Consider the following 17,888-nt stretch of genomic DNA (forward strand, 5'->3'; position numbering starts at 1 on the left):
CTAATTGTCACAAAAGACCCCGAGAAAAAATAACGACGACTCGGTAGCGCCACCTCAAACTTTGATTTTCATGGGGCCAATGGGAGCCCGACTCGGAAAAAAGTCAACATAAAAATCTGAAACTTAAATAAAAAAAGAACATGTCAGGACATGACAAAAATGATATTATGGCCCCGCCCTAAAATGTACAGGAAGTCGGCCATATTAGATCAAAACCGGGAATGACAAAAGTGCACACCCTCACATTCAGGACATCTCCTCACACAGTTTTCATCACAAAGACTTCAAATTTGGCCAAATCCCACTCAACCCATGTGTGATTAAAGATTATCAATTGCATTTTGAATATGACTTTGGATGTGGTCAGGGTGAATTTTCAAAAAAATCGCAATTTTTGGAATATTTCAAAAAAATATTTCTCTTTCACACATTTTTTGTTTGAAAACGCTAATACAGCGTTTATGCACATTTGTGAGCTGAACGCAATGATATGCAAATCAAGGCACTCTCTCACAAAATGGCTCTCTAGCGCCCTCTTCAAATTTAATTTTCAAAAATTCATAGAAGACAATCATTTTGTCTTGGACTTGTGAAAAAATTCACAGGGGGCTTATTTGTGATGGGGCACAATGTGAGAAAGTCACATGACTGTAGCTGTTATGGTTTAGGAGAAAAATAATGGGTGGGAAAAAAATTCCATTGTGATTATGATTATACAGTACATGAAGCCATTTTTGACCCCCCTGAAAGTGAACGAAAAGTCAATTTTATTGGACCCAAAATTCAAGGTTGGTGAAAAATGTATTAGTTTGATGTTCAAAAAAATTAACGTATCAAAATGACTCAATAGCACCATCTCAAAAATCAAAATACATTACCTCAATGAGAGACCTTTTTCATCATAGACAAATTAAATTTGGTACAAACATAGAACATGTCAAGACAAGTAAAAAATTATATTATGACCCCACCCTAAACCCTACAGGAAGTCGGCCATTGTGGGCGGAACCCCATTTTTTCAAAATTTTACCTCTCGCATTTGGATTTTTTGCGCCGTGGATTTTCATTCAAGAAACTTGCAAATTGGTCAAAATGAACTAGATCTATAGGCTACTCTCCTGAATTTTTTTAAGTTATAAAATGTGGGTGTGGCCAGCCTGCAAAGAAAAAAGACGTTTTTTGAAGTTTTAAATGGCCCGTAACTCAAACGTGCAGTGTCCTATTTCCCGGCATTAATATACGTTTTGTTCAAAATCTTGATCTGAATGCATAGATACGCGATTCACATATGTCAAACATTACATCCCCCTTGAACTTTTGAATTGTACTCAAAAAAATTACTTTGTCACAAACATTTGAAATTTGGCATGGACATCCCTATTGCGATACTGAGCAAAAAAGCCATTGACACCATACCTCTATTTTCAAAGGTGTTGCCATGGCAACGTCTGACATTTCTCATTGAAATACATGGGTTTTGGTTCACTGGGATAAAAAATAATTACTTTGTCATACACCATTGAAATTCACAACACATATTCCTCTCATCATACTGAACAAAAAAGCCAATGAAGACATACCTCTATTTTCAACCGTTCAGGCGTGACAATGTCATAAATTCTCTCATTTGAATGAATGGAGTAGTATTACTGAGACGCTGATTTTGGGGGGAGGGGCGATGTAAGCAGGAATGAAAGGCAGGATCTTTACGGTGGCATGTACCCCATGGTCGCAAGGGGTAGCGAGGACCTTTATCACTGCTTGCAGTTGTAATTAAAATTTGTTACAGTATTTCTAAAAGCTGTCATGTTTATATACAGTATAGTATTCTGTTTTGTTCTATAATATTGTGCTTTGTCTTTTTTTTTTTTTTTTTTTTTACGAAGGTTTAAACTTTGAGAGTGTGTAAACAAGAGAGAAATGTGAGAAAATGTTAATGCCTGTCTGAGAAATTGTAAAAAATGAAGTTTTCTACTTCGGGTTTTTCGTTTATCGCGGGTTATTTTTGGAACATAACCCCCGCGATAAACAAGGGAACACTGTAATGTACAAGCTCTGACATTTTAAAACTTGATAAAATACTGAAAACAAAAAAGTGTCTTTGAGGTACATTTGGTTAAAATAGACTGCCATTTTTCCATTGTTCTGACATGACTCTTGAGTCCCACTTTTGAATGTGATTTAAGTGTTCAAAGGCAAAAGTTACAGCAGAAATGATAGTATTGCTGAATGGATGTATGCAGGTTCATCACATTTATTTCAAGTTGACCTGAAGTACAAGATAAAATTGTACTAAAGCATAGGAAACAGTTTCATTAACAGCTCTCTCCATTCATAGTGAAGAAATTGCAAATGTTTCGGATTGGTTACTCTTCACCTGTCCCACCTTGAATTTACTTTAAACCAAGCAGTAACTGACCATTAAATAAAAAGAGAAAATATTTGTTAAAAAACAAAAAAACAAAAACTACCATGACTGTAAATAGAAGCCTTTCTAAAAACCTTTTCAATGGTGGCAGAACAGTGAGTCTGGGATTGGCTCGTAGAGACAAGATAATTGCAATGATAAGTAAAATGCCCAAAATGTACTGCAATTATTATCTACTCTTTTGATCATGATAAACCATATTATTGTTTATTGTCCCATTTGTAGCATGACATCTAGGCCAGTCATCACAAATTTTGAAGTATACTGATTAAAAAAGATATAAATAATAAATGATAAATGTTATTATGCCAGTGGCACAATGTCCCTAAAGCGGCATTTCCCCCAAAGTGATTCTATATGTACAGTATTGTTAATGAACATGAGCTGCAACATATCAATGAAACACTTAACCCTTTAAGGACTGAGCACATTATAGACCAGTATAGCTCGCTTAGATGTTTATTCTTTTTTAGCCATAAAAATCCTGTTAAAGGAAGTATCAAATGTTTTTCACACAACTACCTCTATTTTACACATCCATCCATATTTTTCCTTGACGTATTGAATAAATAACTGAGAAAATCCCTGCGGCACCTGCGCTCTGATTAATCATCTTCAAGGGACTATACAAGAAGATTACCGTAATGACAGTAAAATATTTAAAGAGCCCCATGCCTCTGCTTTGAGAAGCTGTTTGAATTTACATGAGAGCACAAGTGGTTGCAGAATTACTGTAATGGAAAGTCCACAACTACGCTCTATCAGCAACGGTAGCACCCAACACTAAAGGGGTAATGAGTAATTGAAGTTATTTATTCTACCTCTACAGCTCAAATCTTTAGAGAAGTACAAAAACTCACTAGTACAAAGAGAAGTACCTATGATAAATAATGACCCTCAAAAAAAATAGTTCAATGTGTATAATGATAAGTGGATACAGTCATTATCATGACAAGACTATTGAGACCAGTTGAACTAAACTGTAGTACACTCCTAAACCCTGGCCAGCACCTCACTCTGTCCTGATGAAGAGAAATGAGATTCTAAACAAAAATACATGTTATACTTTCAAAAAAATTATAATTTTATAAAGTCCATGAGTCTGTGCACATTTGGTCCATCTGTAGAAAATAGGCATACCAACCCATGCCCATACTGTAGGCTTTCAAAATGCTTGTATAGAATTTCAAAATAAAACTCTTATATGCTCAAATGTAGTAGCCCATCACATTTCTAAACTGTAGCTTTCAAAATAAAGTCTTACCGTGAGAGAGTAGAAGTAAATGAGGACCAGACTGGCGCTCATGGCCAGGTTTGCCACCAGGGATAAAGGAGCCAGATACTTGAGGTTTGGGGTGAAGACAAGGAGCACGATGAAGGGCAGAAAGCACAACATATAGAGCCGCGAATCGAAACTGGGCACAAAGACATTCGTCTGGTTTGTGAAGTTCAACGCACAGCTAAACGTGGTGGTGTTGGCAGCTTCTACCACCTGGAAAACAAATACAAGTAATTTACGCACAAAACAACTCCACAATTAGTTATTAAAAAGTGAACTAAGTAACTTTTCTAATAGAGAGTCCACAACCTGCTGGTCTCTCTATTGTGCATGCCCTTATTTGTATTTATTCAGTGTGTTTTATGTTGCACTTTATCACCGAAGTGAGTTCCTAGTTTGTGAACTCTGATTCTGATAATATGCCACAGTGTGGCATTACATTTATCTATTGTTATGTATCAGAATGTATCAAAGTATAGTTTTAACATTTTACTAAGTTATATAGTTTTACTTTAATATTTATGAAAAGTATCAAGTTTTGAATTACCAATAAATCAATAAAAGTAAACAAAACCAAATCCCAACAAGCAAAAATTCATCTATTTTCAAATAAACTGCAAAACATTGACAACCTGTTGTGTCTTGTCTGTTCTGAGAGCCACAGTATAAAGACCAGGAAAACACCAACCTCTAGTGGAAACAAAGTCACACTACCAAAATAAATATTTCTTCAGTAACTCATTTTGGTTTGCCCTTTGTTTTGGGTATTAAGTAAACATCATAAAACGATGCCTACATTTAGGATGTAGTAAACTAAACTAAATTGTAATGTTCTGATATTTTGGGACATTTTAAGCAAGGCTCCCAAAGAAGTCCAAAAATATAGGGGATAATTCAGTGTCTAAGGGCTTAAATTTGTGAAACTTGGGGTTAAACTTGATCATGAAGTCTAATTATAAACCACAAAAAATGAGCAATCAAATAAACTGAACATTTTGCTCAAAATAAGACCATAATCTGCCCAGGGGGATTAGTTTAGTTTGGAAAAAAATAGCAAAATAAAAAGGCACCTAGGCATATCACAGTAACAAATTTTGAAGCACAGTATATTGCTAGAGAGATATACTGTGATAAACAATAATACTGAAACTACTTTTTGCCACTTCTAGAAGTCACTTATTCAACCCTTTACAATGTTATCGTAGTACAACAATACCTAAATCTGCCCACTTTTATAAAGAAATTGTACATATGATGAATATTAAGCCCCAAAATATATTGTTTTAGCCATAATATATTACATGTTATGTCGCTATAGTAATTATCGTGACAGGGCTATACTGTAGATCCCTAGATGCTACAAGTAATTAAAATCTAAATGTAGATGTAAAATATTACAGTTTACTAGTAGTAGCTTCCTTGCTCCAGTTTTCAATTCCATATCACTTTTGTCATCCTTCCTTGACTTTCTTTCAGTATAAAGTTTATTGTTTCACATGTCTTTTATAACAGACCGTGCTCTCACCTGTTTCACGTTGTCACTCAGAAAAACAAAGTAAACGCAGCAGAATCCTAACTGAGTTATGATGAGAAACAGATCCACAATCCTCCTAAAACACAAAATAATGTATTATACATTATCATTATATAAATAGATTATATATATATATATATATATATATACACACACACACACACACACACATACATACACCTGGAATAGGAGAAATCCGCTTTATTTCAGCTTTATTTTTGACAATTATTATATATGTTTTAAGGCTGTAAAACCCCTCACCACACACTTTAAACATTTTTCTCACACAGGCATTAACATTTTCTCGCATTTGTTTAAACACTCTCAAAGTTCAAACCTTCATAGATTTAAAAAAAATAAGTACTGTATTTTAGAATGAATGAAATACCTGTTTTCAGGCACAAACATTTGTTTGAGAAATAAAAATATAAACATTTTCCTATACTGTAAATAAAAATTAGAGCCTTTAGAAAAACTGTCATAAATTTAATTTTAATTAAAACTGCAAGCAGTAATAAAGGCCCTCGCCACCCCTTGTGACCGCGGGTTACACGCCACTGCGAAGATCCTGCCTTTCGTTCCAACTTACATCACCCCTCCCCCCAAAATCTGCACCTGTGTAATACTACTCCATTCATTTCAATGAGACCATTCATGGCATTTTCACGCCTGCACGGTTGGAAATAGAGGTATGTCTTCTTTGGCTTTTTTGTTCAATATGATGAGAGGAATATGTGTACCAACTTTCAATGGTCTATGACAAACCTGTTTTTTTTTTCCATCCCAGTTAACCAAAATCCATGTATTTCTATGACAAATGTTGGGCATTGCCATTGCAACACACTGGGAAAATAGAGGTATGTATTTGAAATGTTTGCAATAAAAACTGTGCAAGGAGATGTCCTTAATGTGCGGGTGTGCACTTTTGTCATTCCCAGGTTTGATCCAATATGGCTGACTTCCTGTACGTTTCAGGGCGGGGCCATAATATCATTTTTGTCATGTCCTGACATGTTCTATTTTTTATGTGAGTTTCAGATTTTTACGTTGACTTTTTACGAGGCGGGCCCCATGAAAATCAAAGTTTGAGTGGGCACTCCCAAGTCGTCTTTTGTTATTTTTTGTTTGGGTCTTCGGTGACAATTAGAGCTCCCATATATACATATACACACACATACATATATACATATATACAGATATATAGATATATAGATATAGATATAGATATATACACATATATATTATAAAGCTGACTATTTTGCAAATTTTGCGGGCTATTTTTAGAACATAACCCCTGCGATAAACAAGGAACCACTGTATATATGTATGTGTAAACATGCATACATACATATATGTACATACACACACACAATGGGTACGGAAAGTATTCAGACCCCCTTAAATTTTTTACTCTTTGTAGTATTGGAGCCACTGGCGAAAATCATTTAAGTTCATTTTTTTCCTCATTAATGTATACGCAGCACCCCATATTGACAGAGAAATACACAAATGTTGAAATTTTTGAAAATTTATTAAGAAAAAAACCCTGAAATATCACACAGCCAGAAGACCCTTCGCTGTGACCCTCATATATTTAACTCAGGTGCTGTCCATTTCTTCTGATCATCCATGAGATGGTTTTACACCTTCATTGCAGTCCACCTGTGTTTGATTATACCAATTAGATTTGATTAGGAAGGTCACACACCTGTCTATATAAGACCTTTACCGCTCACAGTGCATGTCAGAGCAAATGAGAATCATGTGTGGAGAAAACCAGGCACTGCTCATTACCTGTCTAATACAGTTGCAACAGTGAAGCATGGTGGTGGCAGCATCATGCTGTGGGGGTATTTTTTAGCTGCAGGGACAGGACGATTGGTTGCAATCAAAGAAAAAATGATCCCCGAGATATCTCCAAGTACAGGGATATCCCCAAGTACAGGGATATCCTGGACGAAAACATTCTTCAGAGTGCTGAAGACCTCAGACTAGGCTGAAGGTTCACCTTCCAACAAGACAATGACCCTAAGCACACATCTAAAATCACAAAAGAGGGGCTTCAGGACAACTCTGACTGTTCTTGAAAGGCCCAGCCAGAGTCCTGACTTAAACCCAATGGAGCATCTCTGGAGGGACCTGAAAATGGCTGTCCACCAACATTCACCATCCAACCTGACAGAACTGGAGGGGATCTGTAAAAAGGAATGGCAGAGGATCCCCAAATCCAGGTGTAAAAAACTTGTTGCATTATTCCCAAAAAGACTCATGTGGCTGTATCAACTCAGAAGGTGCTTTTACTAAATACTGAGCAAAGGGTCTGAATACTTATGGCTGTGTGATATTTTCATTGTTTCTTTTGTAATAATTCTTTAAAAAAGTCAACAATTTTGTGTTTCTCTGTCAATATGGGGTGCTATGTGTACAATAATGAAGAAAAAATTTACTTAAATGATTTTAGCAAATGGCTGCAATATAACAAAGAGTGAAAAATTTAAGGGTAATACTTTCCATAGTGTGCGTGCGTGCGTCAATAAACCACTATTGGTTATTAAAGTGCACAGTCCCCACAGCCATGACAGCTCTGCATTATTTGCAGAAGGACACAGTGTAAAAGGAGGTTTTGAATCATACTTTCCCCAGTGAGAGTGTCTCCGGAGCCAGGACACGTTCTCGATGCCGTATTGCACCGCCTCACCGTAGGACAGAGAAGGACGGTTCATCCTAAACAACAAGAGTTTTAGTCACATTTATTTATAGGAAAATATTAAAATGTAATGGAGACATTTGTATTATTCTTTTTAGATTTAAACAATAATATAAAGGCTTTCCCTCATCATTAGTTTACTCAAAGTTGCATGTTGATTGATTCCTGCATGTTTGAGTAATCCTGTATTCTCCTACATTTGAGGCTTAAGGCTTAAGTGCTCAAATGCACAGAAATTCAGAAATGTTGTGTACTCAAAAATAAATCTGTTTCAACTCCATCCATCCATCCATCCATTTTCTTCCGCTTATCCGGGGCCGGGTCACGGGGGCAGCAGTCTAAGCAGGGACTCCCAGACTTCCCTCACCCCGGACACGTCCTCCAGCTCCTCCGGTGGGACCCCAAGGCGTTCCCAGGCCAGCCGAGAGACATAGTCCCTCCAGCGTGTCCTGGGTCTTCCCCGGGGCCTCCTCCCGGTGGGACATGCCCAGAACACCTCCCTAGGGAGGCGTCCAGGAGGCATCCTGAGCAGATGCCCGAGCCACCTCAGCTGGTTCCTCTCAACGTGTAGGAGCAGCGGCTCTACTCCGAGCTCCTCCCGTGTGACCGAGCTCCTCACCCTATCCCTAAGGGTGCGCCCGGCCACTCTGCGGAGGAAGCCCATTTCAGCCGCTTGTATCCGCGATCTTGTCCTTTCGGTCATTACCCAAAGCTCATGACCATAGGTGAGGGTAGGAACGTAGATTGACCGGTAAATCGAGAGCTTCGCCTTCCGGCTCAGCTCCTTCTTTACCACAACGGACCGATACAGCGACCGCATCACTGCAGACGCTGCACCGATCCGCCTGTCAATCTCACGCTCCAACCTTCCCTCACTCGTGAACAAGACCCCGAGATACTTGAACTCCTCCACTTGGGGCAGAGACTCACCACCCACCCGGAGAGAGCAAACCACCTTTTTCCGGTCGAGAACCATGGCCTCGGATTTGGAGGAGCTGATTCTCATCCCAGCCGCTTCACACTCGGCTGCAAACCGCCCCAGTGCCTGCTGCAGGTCCTGGCTTGAAGAAGCCATCAGGACAACATCATCTGCAAACAGCAGAGATGAAATCCTGTGGTTCCCAAACCAGACCCCCTCCGGCCCCTGGCTGCGCCTAGAAATTCTGTCCATAAAAATAATGAACAGAACCGGTGACAAAGGGCAGCCCTGGCGGAGTCCAACATGCACTGGGAACAGGTCTGACTTACTGCCGGCAATGCGAACACAGCTCCTGCTCCGGTCATACAGGGACCGGACAGCCCTTAGCAAAGAGCCCCGGACCCCATACTCCCAGAGCACCCTGTTTCAACTCAATTCAATTTATTTTTGTAAAGCCCAAAATCACAACAGCAGTTTGTGATTTTTTTATTTAAAACTAGAAAACCTAAGCAGTTGCCTCTTAGGTTTGCCAGTTTTAAATAGGAAGTCAATGGACCTGTTTCTATTTTTGAAGTCATTTTAGATCAATATTGCATTTTACAAAGAACATAATGCATTCACTATGTGCCAGATTATTATTACATATAAAAAGACAAAAGATAAAAAAAAAATTGAAACCATTTAAATGAATGAGGTCAAATATTTTGGGCAAATCATCAGGAGTGATTTCAGAAATGATGATGACATACAGAGGCAGTACTGCAAACTGTACGCACAAGCTAATATGTTGGCACAAACATGTCATATGTGTATAAGTAATGTTAAAATATCTCGCTTACTGCACACCACTGTAAACTGCCCATCTATGTCATCTATGCAAGACCAAAAAAAAAAAAAAAAAAAAAAAGTGATCTCTCTTGGACCCTCGGGGACTCAGTGAGAAAGTGTGTTCTCAGAGTGTTTTTCACACTCTGAGTGTGAAATCCCCCCACCCCCAGAATAATGTTCCAACACTGAACATTATGATCTGAAAAATTATGTAATTAAAAATGTAATAACAATGCCACTTCATAATGTAATAAAAATCACATTTTGTAACAATATTCCTTACTTTGTAATAAACTACCTTAATGCATTGTGTAATAAATTGTTCTACATTTTGTAATACATTACATATTGAGAGAATTATTACAAAATGCAGCTGATAAGCTTTTTTTTTTTCAAAATATAATAACATGGTGCATCATATAATAGCTATCACAATGTGTATATTTTATTATTAGTAGTAACATTAGTATTCAAACCTTATATTACACTAATTATATCATTAAACACTAAAGTAAGACACTAGGGCAAGGCGAGACAAGTTTGTCTGCATGGCACAATTTGTACACAAAGTAATTCAAAGTGCTTTACAGAATTAAAAAAAATCACAATACCAACAAATCAACACATAAATAATCATCACAATGTTCATTACATTAAAAGAGAAAAGTGCAGAATAAAAACCATTCAGTTATATGCACAAGTAAACGTTGTCAAAGTAACGGCCTGTCACATCTTCAGGAAGGCTGTTGCAGGTTTTAGCTGCATAAAACTTTCTCACTGCTCATCTGGAGAGGCCAGTGAGCATGCCAATACAGTAATAACATGCTGGAGACAAATGCATGCATAAGTCTCTCCAGGTCTGGTTTAGACACTATACATTTGATTTTGCAATTTTTAGATGGTAAAAAGCTGCAGATGTTCTTGATTTGATGTGGTTATTAAAATTCAAGAACAAGTTATTATGCCTAGATTTCTTGCCTGATTTGAAAAAAGAGAGACTGGAGTTGACAAAGAGAAAGTGTCAGCAAAAACTATGACTTCAGTCTTGTCTGAGGTTGACTGGAGAAACTTATTTTACATCCAGACACTGATCTGCTAGATGTACTGACAGAGTGAATCCATGTGTCCATATCTACCTGCTGTCAGACATAGATCTGAGAGTCATCTGCAGAGTTGTGGTAGGACACATTATTCCTGTGTATAAACTGGGTGTGTGAGTGTAGAGATTGCACAAATGGGGGTCCCAGGATTGACCTCTGGGGCACCCCACAGGTCTGAAGCACAGTTTCCAATTTCAGCAAAGTACTCCCTGTCTTCTAGAAAGGACTTGAACCAGCTTAGTGCAGTACCAGAAATGTCCACCCAGTCCTCTAGATTCTGGAAGAGGATCTCATGATTGACACTGTCAAAAGCAACACTCAGATCTAACAGAATCAAGACTGAAACTGTACATGCTCAGTGTTCAGGTGGATGTCATTTGTCACCTTGATAAGAACAGTCTTAGTACAGTGGTAGGGTCTAAAACCTGAAAACATCAAAGGAGATGTTCATTTGGAGAAAATTGGTAAAGCTGCTGGTAAACAACTTATTGAAGAACTTTGAATAAAAGCAACAGTTTTGAGATGGGTCAGTAATTGTTCAGTACTGTATCATCAAGCCTGCTCTTCTTTAGGACAGGCTTGATAACTGCAGGTTTCAAAGCTCTTGGAAATGTTCCAGATTAAAGTGAGATGTTAAATATGCATGCGAGATAGGTGACATGGTGAATCTGACCAATGTTTCAAGGACAGAACTGAGCTCTTCAGCGTCTCTAATCACATATTATCACATTAAAATCACTTGTAACAACTAAACCATCAAAGTCTGTGCATACGACTGAAAGCATCTCAGTAAAATCATCAATAAAACTGAAAATGCTACAGAGATTTGTATATCACCAAGTACAGCATGGAGAGTGATTGTTTTAGCTACATTTCAAAAGGAAACATGCTTAAATGATGAAAACACCTTAAATGACACCTGTGAGTAACTACACACTCCCACCCTTCTTGCTTGCTCATGTTTCAAATTAAATTTGAAGTTGGATGGGTGTAGGTTCTAGATTCCACTAGAACTACATTACTTTGTTTTAAACCAAAACACGGCTTGACAAAAACACAAGTCAAGCTTTAAAGAAGAAATAAAATGATTAAATAAAAATTATTTGTTACATAAAGATCTGACATTGAGCACAGGACGTTTCAGATTAGATTAAGTAGAACTGGATGTTATCCTCTGGAAATTTTAAAATAAACTTATTTGATTGGACAGTTGAACTGTCCTTCTGTTAGTCTATTGAGGTTTATCTGGTCTTCCATTAATTTATTTTAATGGATTGTTTTTCCAGACCAAGGTTTAGTTTTTTTTTCCATACCTAACACTTTCAACTTCTCACTAGCAGTCTTCCTCAGAGTGGTCACATGATGTTGCGGTGACGTGTCCGGTCAGCTGAGACAGAGGACAACACACATTGTTGCTGAATTAAGGAGGAAACTGAAATAGAGAAATGTGCCCACGGGACTATAAACCAGGACAAGGGGGCTTTTTTACTCACACCTGGGATACAGCCCTGAAAAAGTCAGATTGCAAATAGCACTGTCGTCCTGTCTCCAGTGGTAGAAAGTCAGCACCAAGACCTGTTTAAATCAGATGACCAGACACCTCACGGCAAGATCACGTTACCACGAAAACTGCTAGTGACCAGTCAAAAATAATAATAATAATAAAATAAAATGTAAAAATAATAATCAATGCCCTCATCAAGACCATTCATGTTTTATTACACCAGTTTTCGGGGGTATAAGAGGTACTTTGCTGTAAATTAATTATTTCTATAAGAATAGTACAAAATAAAATACAATTATTGTATAAAATATTGAATCCGATCAGATCACATCCACACTTTTTTCTGTTCCCCCAAAGCAGAGTCCTCAGAATGATTGTGACTTGAAAATTGCAGGGGTTCGCAAGCTGCTCAATTCTATGTCTTTCCTGTTCTCTAACAACTCTCCTCCTCAAGATCTTTTCCCACTGGACCAAGATGGTGGAGCTGTTTGGCGCTGCTTCTGAGTGGATGGAGGCTACAGGCTCAACTTCCCTGATGGATGATTTCACGTCAGTAGGGGCAGCACGTACTGGGACCAGGTGTTGTCCTAAGCTGCTGTGCCCTTGGATGGAGTCTATCTTCTGCTAGGTTACTTGTGACTGGGGCAAACCTCTTGCAGCCACGTGCTCCATCCAGGATTGGTGCTGGGAGTCCGGGGTTCTGGGTCGGAGCTGGGGCACTTTCTGTCCTCCTTCATTTGGCTTGGTGGCAAGCCTCCGAGCAAGATAGACTATAATGCTCATGGACAGGTGCAGCTCAGGTTGTCCTGTTGGCTAACAATTTGGCTTTTGTTATGGGGTCACTGGACCGTGCCCCAATGCCAGCTCAGAGCTGGGTGGAGGGGACCTTGAGCAAGCATGTCATCTCTGGCATTCCAGTCTAAAGGACCAGGAGAAGCGTCAATTGATGGACCTCCCCATGTCCAAGGGCTAGGTCTGACTGCATGTTTCTTTGCCTTTCGCCCTGATAGGCACTCTTGATAGTGACTGCTGTGTGTTGTGTGCAGATGGCCTTTGCACATCTTTGCTTTTTTCTTGTGAAGTACACATGTACACAAGTACACATGTTCTTGATACATGTGACTGGTGGTACTTTGCGATTTCTGTATTTTTTCTTGTGAACTGTCATTTACTCGTCCCTGGGAAAACCAACCTCTGCACATACGGTTTTGTAGGTGCCTTGGGTGAACTGGTCCTCGGGGTATTAGTTAGCTCGTGCACGCTCCAATCACACCAGGCCTGATCTCCTGCAGCCTTCATGCAGGTTTGTATCCAACAGACATTGAGGGCGTAGAAACAGAAATCTTAGCTACCTTATGTAATACTGAAATGATTTTAGTTCTTATTACATAATGCACCATGTTTTTAAATAGTAAAAAAAAGGTTATCAGCTGCATTTTGTAATACTTTTCTCAATGTCATAAAATTACAAAATGTAGAACAAATTATTAAAAAAATGCATTGAGGAAGTGTATTACATAATAAGGAAAACGTTACAAAATGTGGTTTTATTACATGATGAAGTTGCAATGTTATTACATTTTGGATTTTTTTGTACATGTGACATGGCTACATAATGTAGAGCTAAAGTCAATTTAGTGTTCCTGGTCTAAAATCAACAAAAAACATTGAACATTTACATTGAACAAACATGGACATGTTCAGCCCAGAAGGTAAATAGCATTGAGTAATAATAGCTCATTGTCAGTAGACATCACCAAAGAGTAGTCAGGCCCGAGCCCCTAAGGCAGAGGGCCTATTGCCTGCAGTCTGTTAGTTAGATCGTTTAGATAGTTTCATGGAATTATAGATAAAAAAATCGATACTCAATGACGATAAGGATACCATTATGATGATGATAAAAAAACACTTTCAAATGCTTTCTTTAGACAAAATAGAATGTGGCTTTCAATAATAAATAATTGTGGTGTTATATCTATGTAATCTATGTAATGATGATCTGTATACTACTATACTATCTGTCTGTGTGGTCTTACACTTGTTTTGATACAGCTCAAGATCATTCTAAAGCTATTCAACAAAGTTCAACTTTTTAGTACTGATACTGCTCAATTGAGTATCTAGTATTGATCCTAGTTTTAGTATTGATTAGTATCTGATTTTCGATACTTTTAACATATGCAACTATAAACAATCAAATTGTATTCATCCAGTTTCTACAGTCTGATGTAGTCATTGCTTAAACACAGTACAGAAATACAGACTCCTACAGTTCATAATGTAGAGTGTGGAGATCGTACTCACTTTTCACTGAGGTGGTGAGAGCATTTTACCAGCAGCCTCATACAGTGAACAGCTATGATCCCCATCACCAACAGGCTGATCGGACCCAACTGCAAAAACACACAACTTTTAACCAGTTTAGCTTTTTTTTCTAATAAGGATTATCTGCATATTGTGACTTCCTGTAACGTCTTTTGAAAATGGTAGAAGAGTACAGGTAATCCTTTAGGGCCTATAATACTGCTTCTTAAACTGTTCCTACTGTTCCTTTGAGCTAAAAAGTTGTATGTTTATGCAATCTTTAGAACAGTTAAAACAGATTAAAAATGCACTGTGGATTTTACAGTAACCTTTTCATACTGTGACTGGGTTTGCCTCTCCACAGATCTGACCAGTCCCTTGCCCTGGTCCCAATGGAGATGGAAAAGCTTAATGCCTCATTGTGAACATTACAGGAAAAGTAAAAATATCTCCATAGAAACAAGCAAGTGGTAGACACTCAACCAGAAAAGTTAATTAGTTACAAAAGTTACATTTATCTCAGATTTATTTTACGTGTATCTATTTTTTACAAAAGGTGAAATGTTTAAGAACTTTACTACAACTTATTTCAGTTTGTGGGCCTTGCTATGAAATTTAAAATACTGATACCGATACAGACAAATATGGATTATTGTTTTATGGATTGTTTTTGTTATCTTTTTTTTCTTCTTTGGGTGAATACTATAACTTGGGTTAACTAGGGTTACTGTGCAGCTGTGACAGTATAATTATTTTTGACTTGACTTCTTTGTAACACAGACACAGAAGACTTCCCTGGCTCTGGCTTTGCTCATGTGATTAAATTAAATTGAATCAAGGTAAATAAAACATGTGCTCTGCTCACCACCAGACCGGCGTTCTTCACAGCTAGAGGCAAACCCAGCAGACCAGTGCCAATGTTTCCTTTCAACAAGTGGATCAGTGTCTGGAAGAAACTAAAAAAAAAGGAATATTTATATTATATCTGGACATTTTTACTTAAGATAAGATATGCCTTTATTAGTCCCACAGTGGAGAAATGCCAGTATTGCACCGCACAGTTAAACAGAAGAAAACAACAGCTTAAAATAATAATTTAAAAAAAATAGACTTAAAACAAACTAAAAATAGACTCTAATATAACAACTTGAGAAAATGAAGGATGGAAATAAAGAAACTAGGGGTGGGTAATATAGACAAAAAGGCCATTAGAAAGGTGCTAAAACATTTATTTTATATTATTTACCCTTACAAACCTTTTTAAGTTGAGTTTATTAATACAGATGACAAACTTGATATTCTGATTTTGTATATGTGCAAAACAACAGATATGATACATTTTTCAATACATCTCCCACCTCTAACTTCAAAAAATTTGTGAAATAGTGTTGTCAAAATACAAAAAATACAATGTGGTCTTAAAAGTATGGCTCAAATAAAAGCTAAAAACAATTCTAAAACTATTCAGGCAAGTGTAGATACTAGTTTTAATATTTATTATTATTTGGTTTGGGTATTCCATTTTACCTACTTATTCAATATCATTTGACTAAATAACATCTTACATTCTTTTTGGTTAAAAGTTGCACTATGTAACTTTTCTGGTGGACGGTCCACCACTCCATGGATGTTATTGCTTTACCTGGACTGTTCCACAGTATGGCATAAAATCGCCATGAACACCAGATCATGTTACCGGACAGATTTTGATCCCACTTACATTAACAATGCTTTTTTTTTTTTTTTTTTAGATATACCTGAGCAATAAAAACACCTGTAACTGAATAAACACAAGATGGATATGTTGGATGTGTCTGATGATATACAGGTAGGGCATTAACATCTTCATGGAGACAAACAGAAAAGTTATGCAGTGCATCTTTAAACTTGGTTGTATTTAGACTCACGTGGTGCCAGTGCGCTCCCCCATGCGCTCATAGTTTCTCTCAGGGCGAGAGGGGCCAGGGGGACTGGGGCACAGTGCGTCCATCTCTGAAGGATTGTGATCTGAAACCAGAGACAGATAATGTGGTACATTTACTCTGCACAGCCTGAACACACAGACAGAGGCTAAAGTGAGAACAGGGCACTATTCAATTAGTCATTTTTTAAAGAAATTTTACTACTCCAAGTACTTTTCTAGCAGCATACATTTACTCCTACTTGAGTGATATTGATTTTATTGAGTAACAGTACTCTAACTTGAGTAAAAGTTTTGGTTAATCTTCCCACTTTTGAGTCTACAAATGGCAAAAGTTTTATGTTGACAATACAAAATGATTTGAACATTTGTTTCTTGTACTGCTCCTTCAGATGTGATTTAGTTTCTCATTTTTTTTGTGTTTATACTTTGAAAATATCAGATTTTGCTCATTATTTAATGCTTCGTCCTTCCAATCCCTTTAACTTCAAATCAGATGTCACGTCCTGACAGTTACTCTTTGTTACTCCAAAAACAGCCACAAACTACAGAATTTTTCAGTGTTAAACAATTTTCAAAGATAGTAATAATATTAGTTCTCATAACACTAGTATAATACGAGTCCAGTATATGTGGTCTTATACATACATCTATGTGGATATAAATCCACATAGTAATATTAAAGTACTATGATAATAAAAAAATTTTAAAAAAAGATTTCCAACATTAAATCATTGTGCTATCAGAATCAGTATTTGAGTATTGAGTCAATTCTCTATGAAATCAAGTTTGAAATTTTAGTATTGTGACAACACTAGCTGCAACAAATAAATTAAAAATTTCAATGAGTCATAGACGCTATTTGTTCAGCTCAAATCTACAGAAAATTACAACAACAAACAAACTTTATTTATAAAGCGCTTTTCATACAAAAGATGTAACACAAAGTGCTTTACAGTGCATTAAAAACAGTCCCACCCACCAAACCCACCCCACAGCCAAACAACCCAACCCCAACACATCAAAAACATAACCAGACAACCCCCCACTCTAATGCACACTCCCACCCACCACCCCAACACATATTAAAATACCTTTTGTTTCATTAAAATATGTTTAAGTGCAATAGGTTGGATAAAGATGAACCAGATGAGAGAGCGCCACCAAAGGAACCATCTGCACCAGGAGAAGGGTCACCTGCAACCACAGGACACCAGCTCACGGCCCAGAGAAGAGATGAGGTCAAGACCAAACCTCCAGGGCCCATGAGCCAGGGCCCAGGAGCCACAGCCAACCACAGCTCCCGGTGCAGAGGGCTCCCCAGAGGAAACACTGGCAAATCTAAAATTATTAAAAGAAATAAA

The 17,888-nt window shown here is 37.6% G+C and overlaps 1 protein-coding gene across 2 annotated transcripts in view; it reads right to left on the reverse strand.

Annotated features, from left to right (window-relative positions):
- slc36a1 (solute carrier family 36 member 1) overlaps window positions 1-17,888 on the reverse strand; it is a 59,593-nt gene that overhangs the window by 26,424 nt on the left and 15,281 nt on the right. For both annotated transcript variants that reach the window (XM_033974093.2, XM_033974094.2), the window contains 6 exons: window positions 16,511-16,610; window positions 15,469-15,559; window positions 14,604-14,692; window positions 7,876-7,965; window positions 5,233-5,317; window positions 3,693-3,920 (listed from right to left, as the gene is read on the reverse strand). In XM_033974093.2, coding sequence (XP_033829984.1) covers window positions 3,693-3,920; window positions 5,233-5,317; window positions 7,876-7,965; window positions 14,604-14,692; window positions 15,469-15,559; window positions 16,511-16,610 — 683 coding nt within the window. The remainder of the gene's footprint in view (window positions 1-3,692; window positions 3,921-5,232; window positions 5,318-7,875; window positions 7,966-14,603; window positions 14,693-15,468; window positions 15,560-16,510; window positions 16,611-17,888) is intronic.

Source organism: Periophthalmus magnuspinnatus, chromosome 10 (assembly GCF_009829125.3).
Source record: "Periophthalmus magnuspinnatus isolate fPerMag1 chromosome 10, fPerMag1.2.pri, whole genome shotgun sequence".
NCBI classification, from domain to species: domain Eukaryota; kingdom Metazoa; phylum Chordata; class Actinopteri; order Gobiiformes; family Gobiidae; genus Periophthalmus; species Periophthalmus magnuspinnatus.